The sequence below is a fragment of the Scaptodrosophila lebanonensis genome, unplaced genomic scaffold (assembly GCF_003285725.1).
Source record: "Scaptodrosophila lebanonensis strain 11010-0011.00,11010-0021.00 unplaced genomic scaffold, SlebRS2 tig00000096-arrow-pilon, whole genome shotgun sequence".
NCBI lineage: Eukaryota > Metazoa > Arthropoda > Insecta > Diptera > Drosophilidae > Scaptodrosophila > Scaptodrosophila lebanonensis.
The window spans coordinates 534,083-554,105 of NW_022060567.1; the positions used below are offsets into that span (position 1 = coordinate 534,083).

At 40.6% G+C, this 20,023-nt stretch overlaps 1 protein-coding gene across 4 annotated transcripts in view; it reads left to right on the plus strand.

Annotated features, from left to right (window-relative positions):
• LOC115627471 (thyroid receptor-interacting protein 11) overlaps positions 1 to 20,023 on the plus strand; it is a 40,115-nt gene that overhangs the window by 14,261 nt on the left and 5,831 nt on the right. For 2 of the 4 annotated variants that reach the window (XM_030523144.1, XM_030523143.1), the window contains exon 3: positions 16,634 to 19,716. In XM_030523144.1, the coding sequence (XP_030379004.1) occupies positions 16,634 to 19,716 (3,083 nt within the window). Of the gene's footprint in view, positions 1 to 9,404; positions 9,889 to 16,311; positions 16,325 to 16,633; positions 19,717 to 20,023 lie in introns of those variants that run through there. The other 2 variants (XM_030523146.1, XM_030523145.1) reach the window with 2 other exon arrangements.

A 20,023-nucleotide genomic window follows, 5' to 3' on the forward strand; every position in this document is an offset into this window, starting at 1 on the left:
ATTTTTTTGAATTGTTAACCGATTTCTTCCTAAACCCAAAAAAACGTAGCATTGCGAATGTTATTGCAAACGTCATGCTACGACTTTGCAAATAATTGCACTTTGAACACAAATTTGAAGCTGCAACAAATGCAAAAATTTACAATTGACTGTCGAAATGTAGCAGAAAAACCGAATAAAACGTTAGTGGTGTGCTTCCCCAACTCGTGCATACCCTGTAATTAACGCCCCTCCCCAATGCACTGCTCAAATTGTTAAAAACTCTGCAAAAAAAAAGAGTTGACATTAAAAACAAATATTGTAAAAATCACGGAAATTTGCGCTTTACTTGTAAATGTAATCTGTGTACCAATCGTTTTTATATGCGGATGCTATATGTGTTGTTTTATTTTTACTATTTGTGTCAACTAATGAGGTAAAAAGCAAATAAAAAAATTGTATCAGAACCACTATAATACCGAGTAATTACGATTCCGGCTCTCTGCCCAGCTTTGCCTCAAATTAACAACTGAAGGTAGTAAGATGCGTTATTAGAACTTTAAAAAATATATTATAAATCATAAAATCAACACAAAGGCATACGAAAAATACTAGATGCACTTTAAAATGTATTTTTAAAAAAACCTAACTATCTTAAGGTACATTAAAATATATTTATAAAAAAAAACCTGATCATATATATTTATATGCCACGCCTCCTTCGGCCTCTTCTAGGCATTCCACACTTCTTACTAAAGTTTTGGAATTTAATTGAAATGAGAATTTTAATTTCTGAGAGCCATAATTTTCGAACAAACTTGCATGCGAGTATTAGAGCTTGTCGATTTCAAAGATGGCGACCGGATATCCTACGCTGGCTCACTCAACACTCACACATTAAAAGAGAGAAAGCGAGAGACAGAGCGGAAGAGAGGGAAAGAGTGTGTGTGAGAGAGAGCATACACATGTATTTAAATGTAGACGGAAATAATGAACGAGCGCTACTTCTATCGTATCTCTCATTATCCATTATCCATCTATACATATATCCCCACATCCAGCCCCAACTCCATCTCCGTCTCCATGTGCAGCTGTGCCTCTGACTGCTGTTCGCCTGCATCTAATGTCGAACGGTTTTGTTTGGCGGCTCGCTCGAAGTGAACGAATTGAAGCGCGTTATTTGAATTTGATTTCTTGTCGAAATTTTAACAACAAAGTGTTAAATGAAAGCCAATACAAAGCCGCTCGCTACTTCTCACTATTTTCTGGTCCGGTCGGCATTGTTGTTGCTGTTGTTGTTGTTGTTGTTGTTCCTGCGTTATGTGCCACCAGGTACCGAAGCCGCCGTCGCCATGCACGTATCTCTGTCTGCACATACATACATAAATGTATGTATACTTGTATATACATACTTGTACATATATGTATTTAATAGGCATGGGTTTACATACAAATGTGTGTAGATATGTATGTGGGCTCTGCCCAGCGACTTACTCTAAATAAACTTTAAACAATTTTCGACTCAAATACTTCACATTTGTCATCGATCGGTGATCGGGGATCGGTGGTTGGGGATCGGTGGTTGGGGCAGGCAGGGAGGCAGGGAGGCAGAGACAGCGCGGTAATAGCAACAACATTATGCAGCTGATATACATATACTTGTACATACATATATGTATTTGTAACTGTGACCGCTTTCTTAACTTATGCGTGCTACCTTCGTCTCGCGATGGCATGGGGCTGTGGTATACGGTATACGGTATGCGTGGTGCGAGGTGCGGGGTGCGGGGTGCGGATGTTGCTCTCGGGCATTTTCCACATATTGATCGAACGTGTGCAAATAAAATACAATTTAAATATTTATTATCTTAGCAGTTCGTTAGCATCTTGTATCTGTTTAAACACGTCAGAGCAGCAGCAACGGCTTGGCCTCAATTTGACCGACGTTGTCGATTTCCATACCCTTTATCCATGACATAGCGAAACAGGGTACATCAGTTTCAATAGAATCCCAATAAGTATATTAGTAACGAACTCAATTCTGAAATTACAAAATCACAATTTTGCATACTCTAATTGCTTCTTTGTATGTACTTGTAATTATTTAAGTAAGATAAATCGCCAACGATAACTCCGCAATACTTTCTTTCGATACACAAAAAAGAAATCATTTACATAAATAAGTTATTTCGTTATTAGTAGCAACGATCATCATTTTTGAAGAGTGTTCTTTAGTCAACCATGCTATATCTAAACGTACTTATATTTATATTTACAGCATTCCTAGCATTCGCATCAATTGGTTATACTTGTAGTACTTTATAGTTGACAGCCTTTGGGACGATTATTTCAGTTGTATTCCTCTTTAACAGAGTGTAGTAATCGAAAGGGCCACATAACTCAAAACCTGTTAGGGTATTACGTATGCAAATGAAGCTAACAATAGTTTTCACTTATGGACAGTAAGACTTTAAGGCAGATTTGTTGTCTTTTTGCCTAATATTCGAGACAACTAATCTCTCTCCCTATCTACTTGTAAAGGGCGGTTGATCATCATAGAAACCCGAAAGAACAAACGTAATACATATAACTACACATTTCTTTCCTTCATATACAGACCATTGTTTATAGTAGTGATTAGAAAAATACTATGTACTATATTTCAGTGAAAGTAGGTGAAAGCAAATTGAATTAAATGCGATTAGATTCGAAACTATTGACCCTGGTAGCTTCAATTAGAATCTTATAAGGTGGTGTAAGGGTGAATAATAAGCATTGCCCCTATCGGTTTAGTTTAAGCTTTCTTCTTTATCTAATTAAAGTTTAGTAGTACATTTAACTTTTTCTCTTTAGGCACTCAATCTTCAAACTCAACTCCCCCTCTTCCTTGTTTTGAGTTGCCAGGTTTTCCTACTTTTTAAGACGTTGCCATATTTTTAGTATGTATAATTATTCTTAATTTATGTGGCTTCTAGTTTATTGCACAATGTCCAAGTATATACCATATAACATTTATTTGATTTAAATAACAATGATTTGTTTACAGTTGCTTACGAAGGGAAAGGTTCGGGTTAAGTTAGTCCGTTGGACCGCCATTGGCAGCTCCACATCGACTCAAGCTGGTCCTTAGTGTGGCCTAGTGTTGGAGTTGGAGTTAAAATCCGTTAGCATCCTGCTGTGTTTTGAAAGCGTCAACAGTGTGTTGGGAGAGTATTTTGCCGTCTCCTTCATTGAGGTAAGCCTATGCGTGCTGCGAGTGTTGGGCAGCGGCAGAGGAGATGTTTCGCTTCTGGTTCCTTGCATTTCTTGCATCTGTTGGCTTGGCATGAGTTTCTACCAAGCAATGACCTGTGAGTAGGGCTGTTGTGATTCCGCACTCCTTTCTGTGGATTTGCAGAAGGAACTGAGGGAGTTTTTCGTGACTACATCTGACCTGACCTGACCTGACCTGTTCGAGTAATTTGTTTCGGCTCTAAAATGATGCCTTCTTGATAATATAAATGAATATAATTCTGCTGTAGGCTCCGTTTCTGGCTACAAATTGCCTTATTATTAATTAATATTTATAATAATTTGACGAAAAGAATAGGCGAATAGAAAGTATAATAACTAATTGTTTCAGATTTGATACAAATATGTACCTGTTTTGACATATTTCTTAAATATAGTGAACACTCAGCTTTATGTGTTTTTTTTTTTTTTTTTTTGGTGAATGGCGTGCCCGCATTGGCTTTATCTGTTAGCTGTCGTTGATTGCTTTTTAATGAATATCATCATATTGAGTGCACTGAAGCGATCCATCTTGATCAAATAATCCCTTTTCGTGTAGCTCTTTTTTTATATTTTTATCACGAAACTTTCAATCGTATCTGATAATTGTGCCAACTTTCGTTCTTACTCCTTATTCTCACTATGTGACCTCAAAGCCAAGAGCTTTGATACTGTATCAGCATTTGAATTTGTAAATACTGCTAATCCACATAGTATTCCTGCCCCTATAATTGTATATAATCGGTCTTTAGCTCCGGCAACTAATCTACATAATTCCTGGAAATCCTCGCAAGTGCTATGACTGCTGAGCCAGTGGTTTTTGCAGGATCAAAGGCTTGTGTTTTTGATCAGGCTTTAATGTATCCAAGCCACATTTCCTATACAAGTACATGGATATAAGCACGTATCTGCTTATATAATGCCAGTATATAGCAACGTGTGCACAATTTGATTCAGAGACCGGTGAGCAGAACCAAACACGTTTGAAAAATTTGTTGATAAAAGAAAAGCCCCAAAACTAATTAACGCCTACAAGTGTAGTACTGTCGGTGTATCTATAGGTGTCTTTGTGTGTGTACGTGTGTGTGTGTGTGTGTGTGTGTGTGTGTGTGTGTGTGTTTGTAATGCGACATGCTTGCTTTATTCAAGCATGGGTCTGGGCTCTGAGTTCTGGCTCTACAAGTATGTGCTGATATAATGTGTGTTGGGTTTTTAGACACAGAGACAGCGTTACGTACAAAGACATGGGCGAGTATGTATTATGACTGCGCTGTATTTTTATCTGCTAATTAAACACAGACGCTCGATCGCGACCGACTCTCTATACATACACACAGTTAGAATTTAACACACACACACCAGCGCATTTGGTGTGTAGCCTGCGGCCTGTGAGTGTTTCAACGTGGCGTTTTCCTCTCGACTGGCGCTAAAAACATTTCTAAAATTTCGCTGACTGTTGCATAGTTTGCAACGTCCGAGTATTTAGATATGTATATATACACACATATGTATGTATGCACAACGTTACGATCGCAACAACTATTGTACAACCGTAACTGGTAATAAGGGCGCCGCATCGTACTAGCTGTGTTAGCCTTAGACAAAAATGTGCTAAAAGATATTGAGCGGGCAATAGGTGCTCGGTGTGGTTTCGTTTCGTTATAACGACCGTATGCAACAGATACATAATTCATTATAGCTGCATACAGTGGCGTACTTGTATCTTTGGAGCGGTACGAAGGGGCACAAGCCTCCTTTTGCCCCCTTAAGTTGTTCATTTAATGCAGAGTAGGCATTGAATGCGGAAGTAAATACGAGTATTTAAAAATATTATTCAAAATATACATTCGAAACATGAGAAAAATTGTGATATACTCGAATGTATGCCCCGATGTTTTGCTTTCTCAAGTCTTTATTTAAAGTGAAAAAATTCATGAATTCATCATTATTTATTTGACAAAGTAAAGTTATTGACTTTTTTTGAAAGTCTCTAACTTGATTCCAAGAGTCACAAACATATCAAACACAAGTGGCAATTATTTAATATTATGAGCGACTTATCGCAACTCTTATATCTGAATTATGTTGATGGTGTAAGCTGAAAAGTTTTAATTTCGCTTTTTGGATACTTCGACTTGAATGTAAATGAATTTTTTAAATACACCTAATTCTGTTTTTACAAAGTTTTGATTCAACACGGCTTGAAAATTAAAAGTTTTATATATGGATACACGACCATTTAGCACGATTCAAAATAACACACAAAAAATAAATAAAAGCACACACAGCTGACAAGCAGCTAAAAACCATTCTTATAAGGGTCGTTAAATAAATAAAATAAATCCTTGTTTTTTGACAGATTTTAAGAGGTTTTAAAGATAAGGAACCTATTACGTATCAATGTGTTTTTTACACGGTTTTTTAACACCAATCTACCGTGTAAAAACAACAGCATTAAGTGTAGTTCACTGCAATATTTATGAGTATCTTGATCAGTATAAATATGGATAAGAATATGTTTCAATGCAGCTTTCAAAATTATCTCTGCTGTTTGCAGGAATCGTAAAATTTCAAAACGTCATGGAAATTATATATATTTTTGAAATCGACGCCCCTGGGTGGGTACATATGAGTATGTCTGTATGTATATAAGGTGTTCCGTCGGCAAAGGTACACACACACACACACACACACATACATAAATACATAAGTATACGGGTATATGTATGTTTGTTTTCTTTAACAAGTTGCTATCTCTAACTGAATTTGAGTTGCGCCTGTTTTTTGTTGCCATTGCTGTTGGTGTTGTTGTTGTCGTCTCGAGCTGCAAAGATACAAACGCAGCGCAACGTGTAGAGCGTTGAAGTCGGCGGCATCGGCATCGGCACAGGGACAGGGATTGGGAATGGGAATGGGATTGCGTCCAACGTTGAGAACAAACAAAATGAGCAAAATAAGCAAATAAGCGATGACGGCGGCATCGCTTGTCCCGCTCGGTACGGCGACACCATCACCATCTACAACAACAGCAACAAATACACGTACTTATTTTTTATTTATTTACTTTTTTTTGAAAAAAAGAAGTTAAAATGAAACGAAACGAAGCAACAACAACAATAACAGCATTCGCTTAATCTAAATAGCCGTCGCGTATTATTTGAGGTTTTCCATTTTTCCCGCTCTCTCTCTCCAATCTCTCTCCTTCGCTCTCTCTGTGCTGTGTGTGTGAAATGAAGAGCACTGCAAGTCGTCGTAATAGGAAGCAGTCCCAACATTGGACATTGGAAACGTTAAAAAAAAGTAATACCACTTGCACTTACATACTATACTTACTATATATATACATAAATACTCCTCATATGTGTACATACATACAAACATATTTAGCATGTACAATAAATGAGAAAACATTTCTTGGGCCACAAAGGAGTTTGCATTTTAATAAGGGCAGTCCACGATCCGTTAGATATATATATTGAAAATGAAAATTGAAAATTATTCTCAGGTGCAAAGCACATCTACTTATTAATGGGGAAATTTATCTATCTATATCTTTTGATTCCACTTAGTGTAGTTCATGATGGCTCTTGCTTAGGTATATTTATCCTGAATTTCTAACAGTGTTTGAAAGTGTAAAGTGGAACTGTTTGAAACTTTTTTGCGCTGATTGTTCATTTATAACAAACATCACTTAACATCAAATATACTTTCAATTAACTCAACTCTTCATACTGTCGAGACTGACCAACTGACTGATTGATTGATTAGCAAATATGTCTCGCAAACTCGATCAGAGTAGGAAAGCAATGACACTGCTTTTTTATGACCTCAAATGCCCTTTTAACCGATTCGGTAACTCCAACTCTTTTAACTTTTCACACTGACATATTGATTGATAACCAAACATATATAGGTTTTTACTTTCTAGATATTTCGTATTAAGAACTGAATCCTAGCCGATGCTATTATCCGACCACCTCTTATTCAATTCTTGAGTACCAACATGCTAAGGAACATTTAAAAATGTGCACTATTCTTTTCAGTATGTATATATTTCAAGAATATTTTTTTCATCATAATAGATAGTAATAACAGATCTTTTCTATACTTAAATATGATTTTCATTATTATTTAGTATATATTTTTATAGAAATTTAAAATCAATGACATCTGGCTGTGTTTATACAAGTAACTCTTTAATTTGTCCGAACATAGAAATTATTCTGCAGTATTACGGCCTTAAGGAAAGAAAAACCTCCATTAACGAGTTATTCTGAGTATTTAAGTATCCTCCTGACAGCCTTATCTGGCAGTCGTTCGCAATTCGTCACCTGCAAATGTTATTTTTGTATTCATATACAACAGCGTTGAATAATAATACAAATATGTCACGTTCATAAAGCTCTTTAAATAAAAGGGGTTGATATCATAGAAAAGTTTCTCAGGGAAAATATACCGCTCAGTGCGTGTAATCTTCAAAACTAAAGGGCTGGTAAGAAACTAAAAAAATCAAAAAACCATAAAAGTAGTTGGGATGCGGAATGTACTTCCTTTTCGAGATGATGAACGACGCGTCTGTTTATCAATTTTTCGGGGGTTTCTTCAACTATATACTTATAGCACTTACTCACAATTAGTCTGCCTCCTTTCTTGAAGGAAACTTGGTTCGATTGAAGCACACAAAACGTTTATCGTCTAATCGGTTCTATATTGGTGTCAAACAATCTCCTGGAATTAGTATTTGTTGTTAGGAATAAAAAAAAAGTATGAAATGTAGGCTTCTTCTCATTACAACTATTGTTCCTATTATTAATATCATTATTGATATTCTTATTTAGCAAATTTGTACGCTTATGAATGAAGACTTAGCTTCACAATGTTCTTACATATCATATTTGTTATTAGGCCTGCGAAAGTTTTGATGGGAGTATTAATGATGAGCTCCAATTATGGTCCAGCCATTCACCTCAAATTTATGACAGATACACTTAAGGTATGATCCGATAAGGAAATAATTTGTACAGAAGTCGCAAGTACATCTCGAACATAATCCTACATCAGCTGAAACCATTAGCAATTCTATATATGTATGTATATTCTATCTAACTTCTTTGGTTAACTTTTAAAGAGCTTAAAAAATAAAAGTCTAACAATATTTTTTTATGGAAAGGTAATTAATACTTTGACAAATCATATTGTAGAATACGAATAATGGCAAAAACCAAATATGAATCGCTGTAGGAACGATACATTTTAATGAATTGTTTAAAAACCCAATACTCTTCTTTTAATATTCTATATTTTAAAATGTGGGAGTGTTTTATGCGTTTATTTATTGAGAAGTTGAGAAAACGCAACGGAAAGATTTGTCATAAATACAGACATTTTTCGAAATTATCAAATGCTTTAATAAACATAATAAAGCTTGGGAAACACTAAGAAAGACGAGGTGCATTGAAATATGATAAGACCTATGTATGTGTGTACATATTTATGTGCTATACAAGTATGTACATATGTATGTTTGTCTATTTTGGTTAAATGAAAGCGATTCAATTGTAACTTCATATTGTGGCGAAGAACGGCCGATTTTAAAGTGGAACAAAGGACGCCTCTGTGGCTATTATGCAACAGTCTTGCTAGGCTGATCGAGTGCTATGGTAGTCGGCATGGGTCTTACGATCGAAGTGTCTCTCTGTTGAGGAAATTGCTGACGAGGCGGCAGCACTGTGGCCGACAGGAGCAGCAACAGCAAAAGCAGAAACTAAAGTCAGAGTCTGAGCAGAGCAGCGACAGCGACAGCGGCAGCGGCAGCCATTACCGATGTCGCACACACACACACATGAGCGCAGCAGTATGACCAATGCAGCGGACGCCGATCGTATCACACACACGCACACACACACAAACACAAACACACATACTCTCACAAATTGTTGCACTGCTCCGCTATCGTTTCGAGTCCCCCCTCTCTCGCACTTCAACACCGTGATCGTGTGTGTGTTGTGTGTGTGTGTGTGTGTGTGTGTGTGTGTGTGTGTCAACACGATCGTTGCGCAGCGAACGTCGCGACTCGCGCCTCGCGACCAGCGACAGCGTTTTCCCCCACGACGAACTGCACGTTCTGTTCACTCGTCGATCGGTCGTGTTGCGGAGAAGACGTCTGCGGTGTTTGCCGAATATATCGTATTGGGTGTGCCGGTTGTTGTTGTTGTTGCAGTTGTAGCTTTAGCCGTAGCTGGGCCCTTTGCCGGCTAGTCTAGCCAACGGCATTGCCGATCGATCGCCCGCTCTGTAACTCTGACAGTAGAGCACAATTGTATATATATATTAATTTTTTTTTATTGTTAAAAGCTTAAACGTTTTAAGTGTTAAACGCGTCGCAGTCGGCCAACAAACACAGCGTCGACAGTTTATCGACGACTGCCTGCGCCAACGCTTCGTCCAAACTCCGTGTCGCGTTGCCAACTGCATATTCAAAATAAACTCGTCTTTTTTTTCAATTTTATTTGCATTTTTTTCTCAATTTTTTTTCCTGTAAACAATTTACACAAACCTCTCAGTGAGCCAGAGGAGAAAAGTAAACTCGTGCTCGAAAGTGTGAAAATAAATTGGGCATTTTTGTTCAACCCCCCTGATGTAAGTGCAAGCTGTTTATTTTTTGTATTTCAACTAGAACTTATAACAAAAAAAAAAAAAAAAAAAAAAAAAAAAAAAAAAAAACAAGGTGATGGTAATGGTTGACGTTAACTTGGCTCATATCAAAAAAAGGTACAGATAACATTTTTTTTTTTTGCCGGCGGCTTCAGCAGCGACGGCGTCGACGTCATTCGTTGACGTACTCGGTTTTGTTGCCGCCTTGACTTTCGACTTTTGTTGACTTGACGACATCTTCTCTTATTAACTATGTAATTTCTTTTTTGCTTTATTGCACTCCATACTACACTAAATTATTATTTTTTATTATCATTATACATTTACGCGCGTCGTCGTCGTCGCTCTGTTGCTTTTCTGTCTCCTAATGACAAATTACTAGACGGGTGATATTGGACTGGGGTTCGGGGAGCGGGGCAGCTACGGAACCTGAGCCCCCACCATTGGCTTGACGGGCAAATTGCATGTTCGCTCAAATTTTGTTTTTGCTTTCGCAAAATTCTCGGTACTGCTCGTATTTGAATTTTGAGTATAAAGATCTTGAGCTTCACTCTCTAGAACAGAGGCTTGTGCGGTTTCATGGAAAACGTAAATCCCAACGTGCTCTTCAAAGGGCTGCTACGTCTGTGGGTTCACAGATGTGTGTATTATCGACAACTTCAAATCAATCTGCGATGAATCAGCTAGTAACAAGTTATTCACAACGAATTGTACTTTAACACGCTTACATTTTTAGAACTTTTGAATAATCAGCAGCAAGTGTTATATGGAATCAAAACTTAATTTTTATACCCTGTACCCAAAGGGTACAAGGGTATATTAGTTTTGTGCGAGTGCACATGGAACACACAGAAGGAGGCTTGGTAGACCCCACAAAGTATATATATTCTTGATCAGCATGACAAGCCGAGTCGATATAGCCATGTCCGTCTGTCCGTCTGTCCGTCTGTCTGTCCGTCTGTCTGTCTGTCTGTATGAACGCAAGGATCTCCGAAAGTATAAGAGCTAGAATAACCAAACTTGGTATACAGATTCTCCTGAGACCGAGAAAGGACGAGTTTGTTCATTTTTTCTGATCCAACCCCCCACTCCCCCCCTATTACCGATTTTTTATAACTCCCGTAATTCTTAGAATTTTGAACTAAAATTTGGAAGTCACATTAGGTTAGTAATTATTTATCCGTATACCAAGTTTCATTATAATAGAATGATCGGAAAGAAAGTTATAGCCATATAACCAGGCCCAATGCACACATACATACATATGTACAAGTACACAAACACGCATAAGGCACGATTCTGATGTAAATGTATGTATGCATGCATGGAATATTTTATATTTAATTTAGTTAATTAATTAAATTAAATTAGTTAATTAATTAAATTAATTTAGTTAATGAATTAAATTAATTTAGTTAATTAATTAAATTAATTTAGTTAATTCATTTAATTAAATTAATTAATTAATTTATAATTTTTTGTGGGGTGGTACAGGGTATTTAAGAGTTGAGCCTGCTCGACTTTAGCATTCCTTTCTTGTTAAAACTGAAGCAAGTAAAAAATATATACAATATATATCCGTACATCGGTTGATTGATGGGATTGTTGATTTATTTTATCCGCAAAAATAAATTTTAGCGCGTAAAACGTTCCTTGTAATTGCTACACTTTGTTTCTCATAAACGGTTTCGTTTTCGAGGTAAGGAACCAACAATAGTCCATATTCTAATACTAGATTAATTGTTTAGGGATTTAAAAGCAAGAAGTTCTTCATCTGATACGAGAGTAGCAGCGTAACAGGTTTGCGTAATGTTCTTCCTCGAAAACGAACACTTCTTGTTGAACAGGAGCGGAATTTCTGTATATCAACCAAATAGCATACATGGGGGAGCTGATATATAGCAATGCATGGACTTCTTAGTAGCGAACTATGATGACTCAGTATTCGTTCGATACAAGCCGGAACACATTATTGGAACTTATGAAAATCGCTTGAATATTGAAAAATGCTGGCATAGACTTCTTAAGAAATTCTTATCGAGCTTGTAATGTACTTGTATTTGTGAAGTGTTTCTAAATATGCCCGAATTCGCTGGAATTCGGCCGACTTTGCCGTAATTATAGTTGTTTTTTGATAATAGCCCAGATCGGATACTGATTCGACTAGACACGGCATCGAAATTTTTAATAAACCCCACTGGAAGACTACGATACGTAGAAGATATTTATAAGATAGTAAAGTTTATTCCTTTCTCCCTATATTTAATTTCATATTAACTCGTTTTTTGATATTTTTTTATTTTATTGTGTAAACAAAATCGGCATTTGCTGCGCCAAATGCTTGACTGCCTGCGATAAGATAAGGCCAAGAACGGCGTCAAGTCGCAAGACTAACAAAGAGTTGGCCAGCAACATAAACCGGCATTGTTGGCGGTTGTGTTGTTGTTTGCGGCTCTTGAAACAAATGAAATTAATTATTATTTCAATTTGTTTATACTTTGATGCTTATATTTATATTATTAGTTGCCTTTTTGCTGGCCTTATCTGCGACATCTAATCGCCTGTTAGTAATTTGTTCAAGGCAGCAGCAGCACTCAGACAGCCGGTTTGTGCTGTGCACTTGGCCAGCAATTGCAGCTCAATTAGCCAGGGTGCGCATCTTGGCTAATTGGCCAAAGCTAGCATGTTTAGCATGGTTAGCATGTGTGTGCTCAACTCAGCTGATTTACAGCACATTTCTCAAGGCGTCATGACAGGCAGTTGACCTGCAAACCTGAAGCGGTCGCAAGGCTGTTGTTTTTGTTGCTTTTGTTGTTGTTGCTATTGCTATTGCTTGTAGTTTTGACAGCCATTGTGTTGTGGGGCATACTTCGGGGCTTAGACTTCTTTATGTTTGAGTTTTGTGGCCAAGTTATGCCTTGGCTAATAAATTTCACATTTTGACATTGCACTTAAAGAAATAAATAAACGAAACGAAAACAGCACCGCCTCCCCATAGCCCTCCAACCGAAGAAAAACCGTTATTGATTTATTTATTTATGTGAACAAACATATGGATGTCGACATAGGAGGAAAATATATAAAAATTATAAAAAGCATCTTATAAGCTAGAAATTAGGCTTTTCTAGCAGGAGAAATCGAATGGAAAAGAAGAAAGTGTTCGCCACTAGGAGAGATTTTTGCACTGGCGGTTTCATGTTTGACATAGAAATCAGGAAAAGGGTAAATAATGGCAGCTATATACTTACTAGTAGTATAGAATATATTTAGGAAATATATAGTTGTATAAACGAAAAAGTTGGTACTATAGGACAGGATATAAAATAGTGCACTGATTTCAACTAAACTGGAACTTGGAGGTATTATTAAAAACTAATAAATACTAAAAAAAAACAATACAAGACAAACAAAAAGCGAGAAGTTCACAATTTTGTCGTGCCTAGATATTGTGGTACAGAAGATGTCGATGTTCAGTCGGACAGATGGACTTATGGAAATGGCTATAGCAATTCCTGCAGTCGCGCTTCCTTCTGCTTGATTTATAAATACGAGCACGGTCCGACTCCTGAGTACCTCGCCTTCACCTTCACCTTTCGGGCGATGGGTATAAGAACTCTAATTTAAGTTGTAAAAATATATATTGCGCATGTACGTATACGAGTATATGTGATGTTGCTGTGTCGTTGCTGTTGTTGTTGTTGCAGTTGACACTTCCGCTGTATTTTGCTTTTTAGTTGGTTAGTTGCTTGGTTATCTTATCGCTGCCGCATACTTTAATGTTCAGTTTGCTCGCCTTTCGCTTGCTTGTTACTTGTACTCGTATGTGCCGAGCATTAGATTGTTTGCATTCTTCCACATTGCCTGCTGGTATCTATTTCATATACTTGTATACCTGACTATAGCGCAGTCATACCTGTACGTGTACAGCTATGCATGCATACCTATGTACATACTTGTATATTTATTTATTTATACATACATAGGCATGTATGCGTGTATGTATGTATGGTTGTTTTGTCTTTATTGCTGCAACACAACTGACGCACAGAATGATCGATTGTGTGGTCGACAAGCATATGAATAATTTGCCTAATATTTGTTAAAGAAACACAAGTGTTTTCACACTAACACTAATACGCACACACACACGCATACACTCTCCATCTCTCTATCCTTGCCATTGCGTTGAGTCGCAGTGATAGCCCAGTTTGTACAAGTGGTTGGGCACGCCATTTCTCTTCTCGAAGTTAACGAGCACGTATAATATACGTGTGTATGTATGTGTGTGTGTGTGTGTGTGTGTGTGTACAGTTTATGGACTTACAAATAGTCTGTGCCCTCCCCATAGAGCACACCCCGTCGACAATTTAGATCACGGAGAGCCGAAGAACACACCTATCCGGTACCATTCCCCCATACGATGGGTGTTCGTTTGCATTTTCTTCTTGGGATTTTTAGTTCGAATGCATGAACACTATTCTCGTGCACAACTTTTTCTTTTCTTGAAACTTATTAGTAGTTATTATGAACCTCTGACGCATGGTTTTGTACTTTCCCAGAATTGTACATTATTTGTTGCACATTAAAAAAAAAAACACACACAACCATATACATGCTCCAATTCAAGTTAAAAATGTAATTATATTTCGTCGATATTAAGAGCATGTCGAATCAAGCATGCAGCATGCAGTTTCAGGTAGCCTTTTGTACCAAAAGTAATCGATATGGCCGAGAAGATACATATGTCCAATAGATATCTGCTAAAAGCTTGCAAATCGCGCACCCAAGTGCGGATTCTCTAGCATTCATAAATTGACTCCGAGAGACGAGTGCTGACACGGATCGGTAAAAAGTCGATCGTTCCACATGTGGAACCTCTAGCACTGATAGCATTCAGACAGGCAAACAGTTAGTAAAACAGATGAACAGGCAAGACTGACAATCTTCTAAATCTTCAACAAAATGTTCCGAGTTTCTGCAACGAATAGTCTGCCATATGGACATTTTTACACAAAACTGACGTACTCTTTCATCTCTGTGTGTTTGGGTGCAGGGTAAAGAACTATATATTGTTATCTCTTGAACCTCTGCAGTATACGCATTCGTAATATTGAACCATGTGCTGCGTTAGGCTAACCTAATTGATAAAATGGGGAATTGGTGGACTTATTGGAAACGGCATTAATCGCATTACTCATACGCAGCGTTATAATACTATATGTCGCCTTCCACTTAGGGAATAGAGAATACGCTAGAATTTCGATTGCATCCATAAAGTGAATCATTGCGGTACTTTCGATAACAACAGACACCAACAAGAACAACAAACACAGCCACGCTGTGGCCGCGATTAGAGAATTAGGCCTAAAAACAATAAAATACTATAAACGAATAGAGCAATGTGGAAAGCGACAAGTCACTGAGCCTCGTAATTTTTTTTTAAACAAATTGTAGCGCCATATTGTAGAGGTTTTGGGTTTTTAAATGGCTTGTTCAGTTTGTTGCTAAGCGGTATGTTCTCAAAAAATTGAAGGAAAAAAAAAACAATTCAAGACTCACGAACAACTGTTACACGCGCCTTCACGCCCACCTGCCCAGCCCTTCGTCGCCGCCAGTGCCGCCAATTGCGAAAACTTCTGGTGCGCTGCAGCGCCGCTTCGAATTTCATCAGAAAGGCAACAAATACAACAACAACAACAACAAAAGCAGCAGCAGCAGCAATAATAGCAACACAAAAAAAAGTGGCGCGCACATTTTGTGCTAATTTTAATTAACTTTTATAATTTTTGCGGTAGTTGTTGCTGTTTTTTTTACTGCCAGCCATTTTGTTGACGCGGCGCATTCCCCGCATTCCCCGCATTCCCTTCGCCACACTCGGCTCCGTTCACCTCCATTCGACTCATTTACCTATCGCTGGGCCCGCAGTTATAGGCGCGGGATGGGCACTGGGGCGGAGGATTGGTTGTTTGGCTGCTCGCTCGCTCGCTCATTGGATGGGACGGCCTTATCAGCGTCGCGCCGTCATGCGCCATCTTTGTTCCACTCATCCATAAACTCATTAACGCGCGCATGTCTCACACCCGTCGGCAGGTGAACTCGTGGCTCGGCAGCCAACCAACCAACCAACCAACCAACCAGCCGACCAACTAACCAGCCTTGCATGATGCGTCGTGGTATTAGCATAGGCCAGTTGACCTGATTTTCAATTGTGACAACGATATAGTCGTCATCGTCTGGTCATACAGTGCACAACATACTTGTAGGTTGCGCATGCGCATGACTTCGAAAGACTACTCTGTGATATTTTCTGAAATACTTGTAGTTGTATATTGGATCCAGGTTCGAACTCTTGGCTAGTAGTATTTTCTAAAAATGTGATCAACCAGTATACACAAATACATCGCTCCGCCTTGAACATATGGTAATTGCTTTCTAATTCTTGATTTAAACGCATAAAGACAAGGTAGCTATTTGGTTTCTGATACGCCAGAGCTAGTTCTAAGAAAGGCGGGATGGATGTCGTGATCCTTTTCGCATCTCATATTCTATTGACACCCCTTCTTGGTCAACGCTTAAATTATAAGATAAAATGGCATTATTACATTACAACCCATGTAATACATTTGTTGCCTAATTTGCTGCCATCTGCCACGCAAGATATAAGTTAACAGTCCAGCCTAAGCTACATTGCTAATATTCGGGTTCCCCTCCTCTTTTCCTACATTTACAGCACAAAGATGAACAGAATCCTGCCATTCTCGAAGACAGCTGGTGCTGGGAGCCGGATAGCAATCAGGCAGCTGACGCCAGCTCTAGCACTTCTGCAGGCGCTGGACTCGTGGACGTGGCACTGGATGCCGACGAGAAGAATGCGGCCAAGATGAAGGAGCGCATTGCCGAACTGGAACAGCTTAATGTACAGCTCAATGCATCTCTAGATGAGCTCGATGCTCAGCATGAACAAGCGATGCAGGATATGTTGGCGATCAAAACGCAACTGCAGGAGAAGGTAGCAGAGCTGACGCAGGCAAATTCTGAGATGAAGCAACATCAGGCCGATAGTTTTATTGCGCACGAGCTGGCACTGGCCAAGCTGCAGGAACAGTGTCGACAATCGGAGGAGGCACAGCAAGTGGCGCTCGTTGCGCAGGATGCCCTTCAGAAGCGCGTGGATGGTTATGCTGAGGAGCTGAAACGCAGCGTCGTCGATCTGGCCGATTTGCAGGAGCTGCTGGATAAGCGCAGCGCCGACAACAACGAGCTCATCGAGCGTATACGCCTAGCAGACGCGTCTGCCGAGGCAGCGGCAGGCGAACGGGAGCAGCTGCAGCAGCGAGTTACGCAGTTGCTCAAGGATGTGGAGGAGCTGAAACTGGCGAAAGAGAAAAAGACTTCGGAGTCATCTAACAGCTCATCCACAGGGAAGCACAGCGAAGACGAGTTCATAGTGGTGCGCGAGGCTGATGCGGCCTCAGGCTCCTCAGACCCCACCACGCCGCCCACAAAGGAGAAGCTGCGCGACAAGTTGGTGGCGTTAGAGGCTCGCATTGCCGAGCTGACGCTAGAGAACGGCAGCCTGGCTCTAAAGCTGCAGGATCGCGAGTTGGAAAAGCAGCTGTCCAGTAATGTGCTTAGTGAGACGCTGGAAGAGCTACAACAGAAGCATGCCGTGCAATCCGACGAGCTGGCCGAGATTCAGGCCGCAAAGGAGCAGGCACAACAGGCGCTGGCCCAGCTCCAAACGGAGGGTGGCGAGCAGCGCGAACAGGCACAAAAGTGTGTGGCCGAGCTGGAGTCACGTCTGCTTATTTCAGAAAGTGAGAAGGAGCAGCTCCAATTGGAGCTGCAAACGTTGCGCAACGAGTGGGAGCGCAAGCTGCAGCAACTAACGTTGCAAAACCAAGAACTGAAGTTGCAAGCAGAGGCAGAGGAGGAGACGCACGCGGATGATGTGGAGCGGCAGATGAGTGCGTTGCGTGAAGCCAACGAGCGGTTGCGTCAGGAGCTGAATACAAGCATTGCCCAGGCCAAATTCCGACAGGCTATTGCTGAGGAGAAGCAAGAGATTACGGACCTGGATGAAGCTGATGATGGCGGCACTGCCGAGCCCTTCGATATTGAGCAACTGCGTGTGCTTCTGGAGTCCTTGCTAAAGGGTCAGCTAGAGCAAACGCCCCAGGAGGCACTGGAGCGCGGCTATCGTGCACTGCGAGAGCGCTGGCAGCGCGTAAACGCGCTGGAGCAGCGACTGGTGCAGACTAATGAAGAACTCGCCGAACTTCAGGATCACAAGCTAATTGCCGAACATGAGAAGAAGACGCTGGAGGCGGACATCTCGCAGTACATACTTCAGTGTGATGAGCTTATGAAAAACAATGAAGTGCTGCTCAACGAGCTAGAGAAATACAAGCGCAACAAGCTGGAGACGATTGAGGAGCGGCATGAGGAGACAATTGTGCAGCTGGAGACGCAACTGGAGGAGGCAACGCGACGCTGCCGACAACTCCAGAACAGCGAAGAGGAATTGGCCAGAAATTTGTCAGAAGCTCGCCAGCGTCTGGATCAGGCGGGAGCTGAGAAGCGAGAAGAAACAGTAGACAATGAATTGGCAATACAGAAGGAGCGCTATATGGGTTTGCAGGCAGAACTTATTGAAAAAGAGCGAGCATTTGAAAAGGAACTTGCCGAGAAAAATGAAATATGTCACCGGCTTGAGGAGAAGCTAGCACATCAGAGTACTCGGGAAGAGGTGGCCAAACAGCACGAAGAGCACTACAATACTAAGCTGAAGCAGTTGGAAGAATACAAAGAGAGCTCTAGTAGGCTAGGTGAACAGCTGACAGAGCTTAGGTCCCAGCTCAGTGCTAAGGAGCAGTCGCTGGCTCAGCTGCAGCAGCAGCTTGAGGAGCAGCTCGGGCTGGTCAAAGAACTTACTGAACACAAAAATAGGTGTCGTCTCCTTGAGGATCAGTTAGCTCAGTTAAAGGCTGAGCTCACTGCCAAGGAACAGATGGCTGTACAGCGTGAAAAGGAGCAAGATGACGTTGCCAAGGAACTGGTCGAATACAAGGAGCATTGCTCGGAGCTGCAAGCTCAGCTCAGTGGACGGGAGCAGGCCATTGCGCAGCTGCAGCAGCAGAACGAGGAACAACATAGTGAACTAACCAAGTGTTTGACCGAACAGCAGGAACGTAACGCAGCTCTTCAAGCTCAGCTCACTGCCATCGGGCAATCGCTACAAAAAGCCGAGACAGAGCTAAGTACATTGCAGGCCACACAAGGACATTGTCAAGACAAAGCACAGCTCAGTGCAAATCTGCAAAAGACCATCGAACAGCTGGGCTTTGAAAAGGCGGAGATGATTAAGGCGCTCCAGCAGAAGCATGCGGAGAATACGCAATACTATGCAGAGATACAGCGACTACAGCCCCTCGCAGCAGCAGCAGCGGCTCCACCGCCAACCTGCGCTCGCTGCCCGCAGCTCGATGCCCAGCTAGACGAGCTGTTCAAGGAGCGCGAGAAGCTAACTGATCAGATAAACTTCCTCAAGGAGAAGTCCGACATACTCACGACCAATCTGCTAACCGAACAGACCAATCAGCGCCTTCTTCAACAGGAGAAAGTCGAGACGCTGGAGCAACACACGACCGCAATGCGGGACTTGGAGAGGTTGCGGGCACATCTGATCGAGGTGGAGGAACTGCATACACAGGAAACGGTGGAACTGCAGCAGGAACTGCATGATGTGCGTTCCAAGATGCTGTCACTGCAGGAGGAGGTGTCTAAGTCAAGCACGGCCTTCACATCGGCAAGGTGAGTGAATGAAAAAAATATAGTCAGGAAGGCGGCTAGAGCGGGAAGAAGTGGATTAAGATTCGGTTAAGCGGGAGAAGTAGAGATCGAAGGGGTAGGCGATAGTTAGTGGAGGAAAAAAGAGAGACAATTTCATATCAACCTATTGCATAACTGAGGGTGTTACCCATTCAGACAAAAAGTAATCCAGAGTTTTGTATTAGTTAGGTGGGCTAGAATATTCTAGCTGGGCAGGGGTGGAAAGAGTTATGGAAGTAGAGCACAAGCATCGCCATGACCAGGCTATATAATAAGTGCTTGGGGCGGT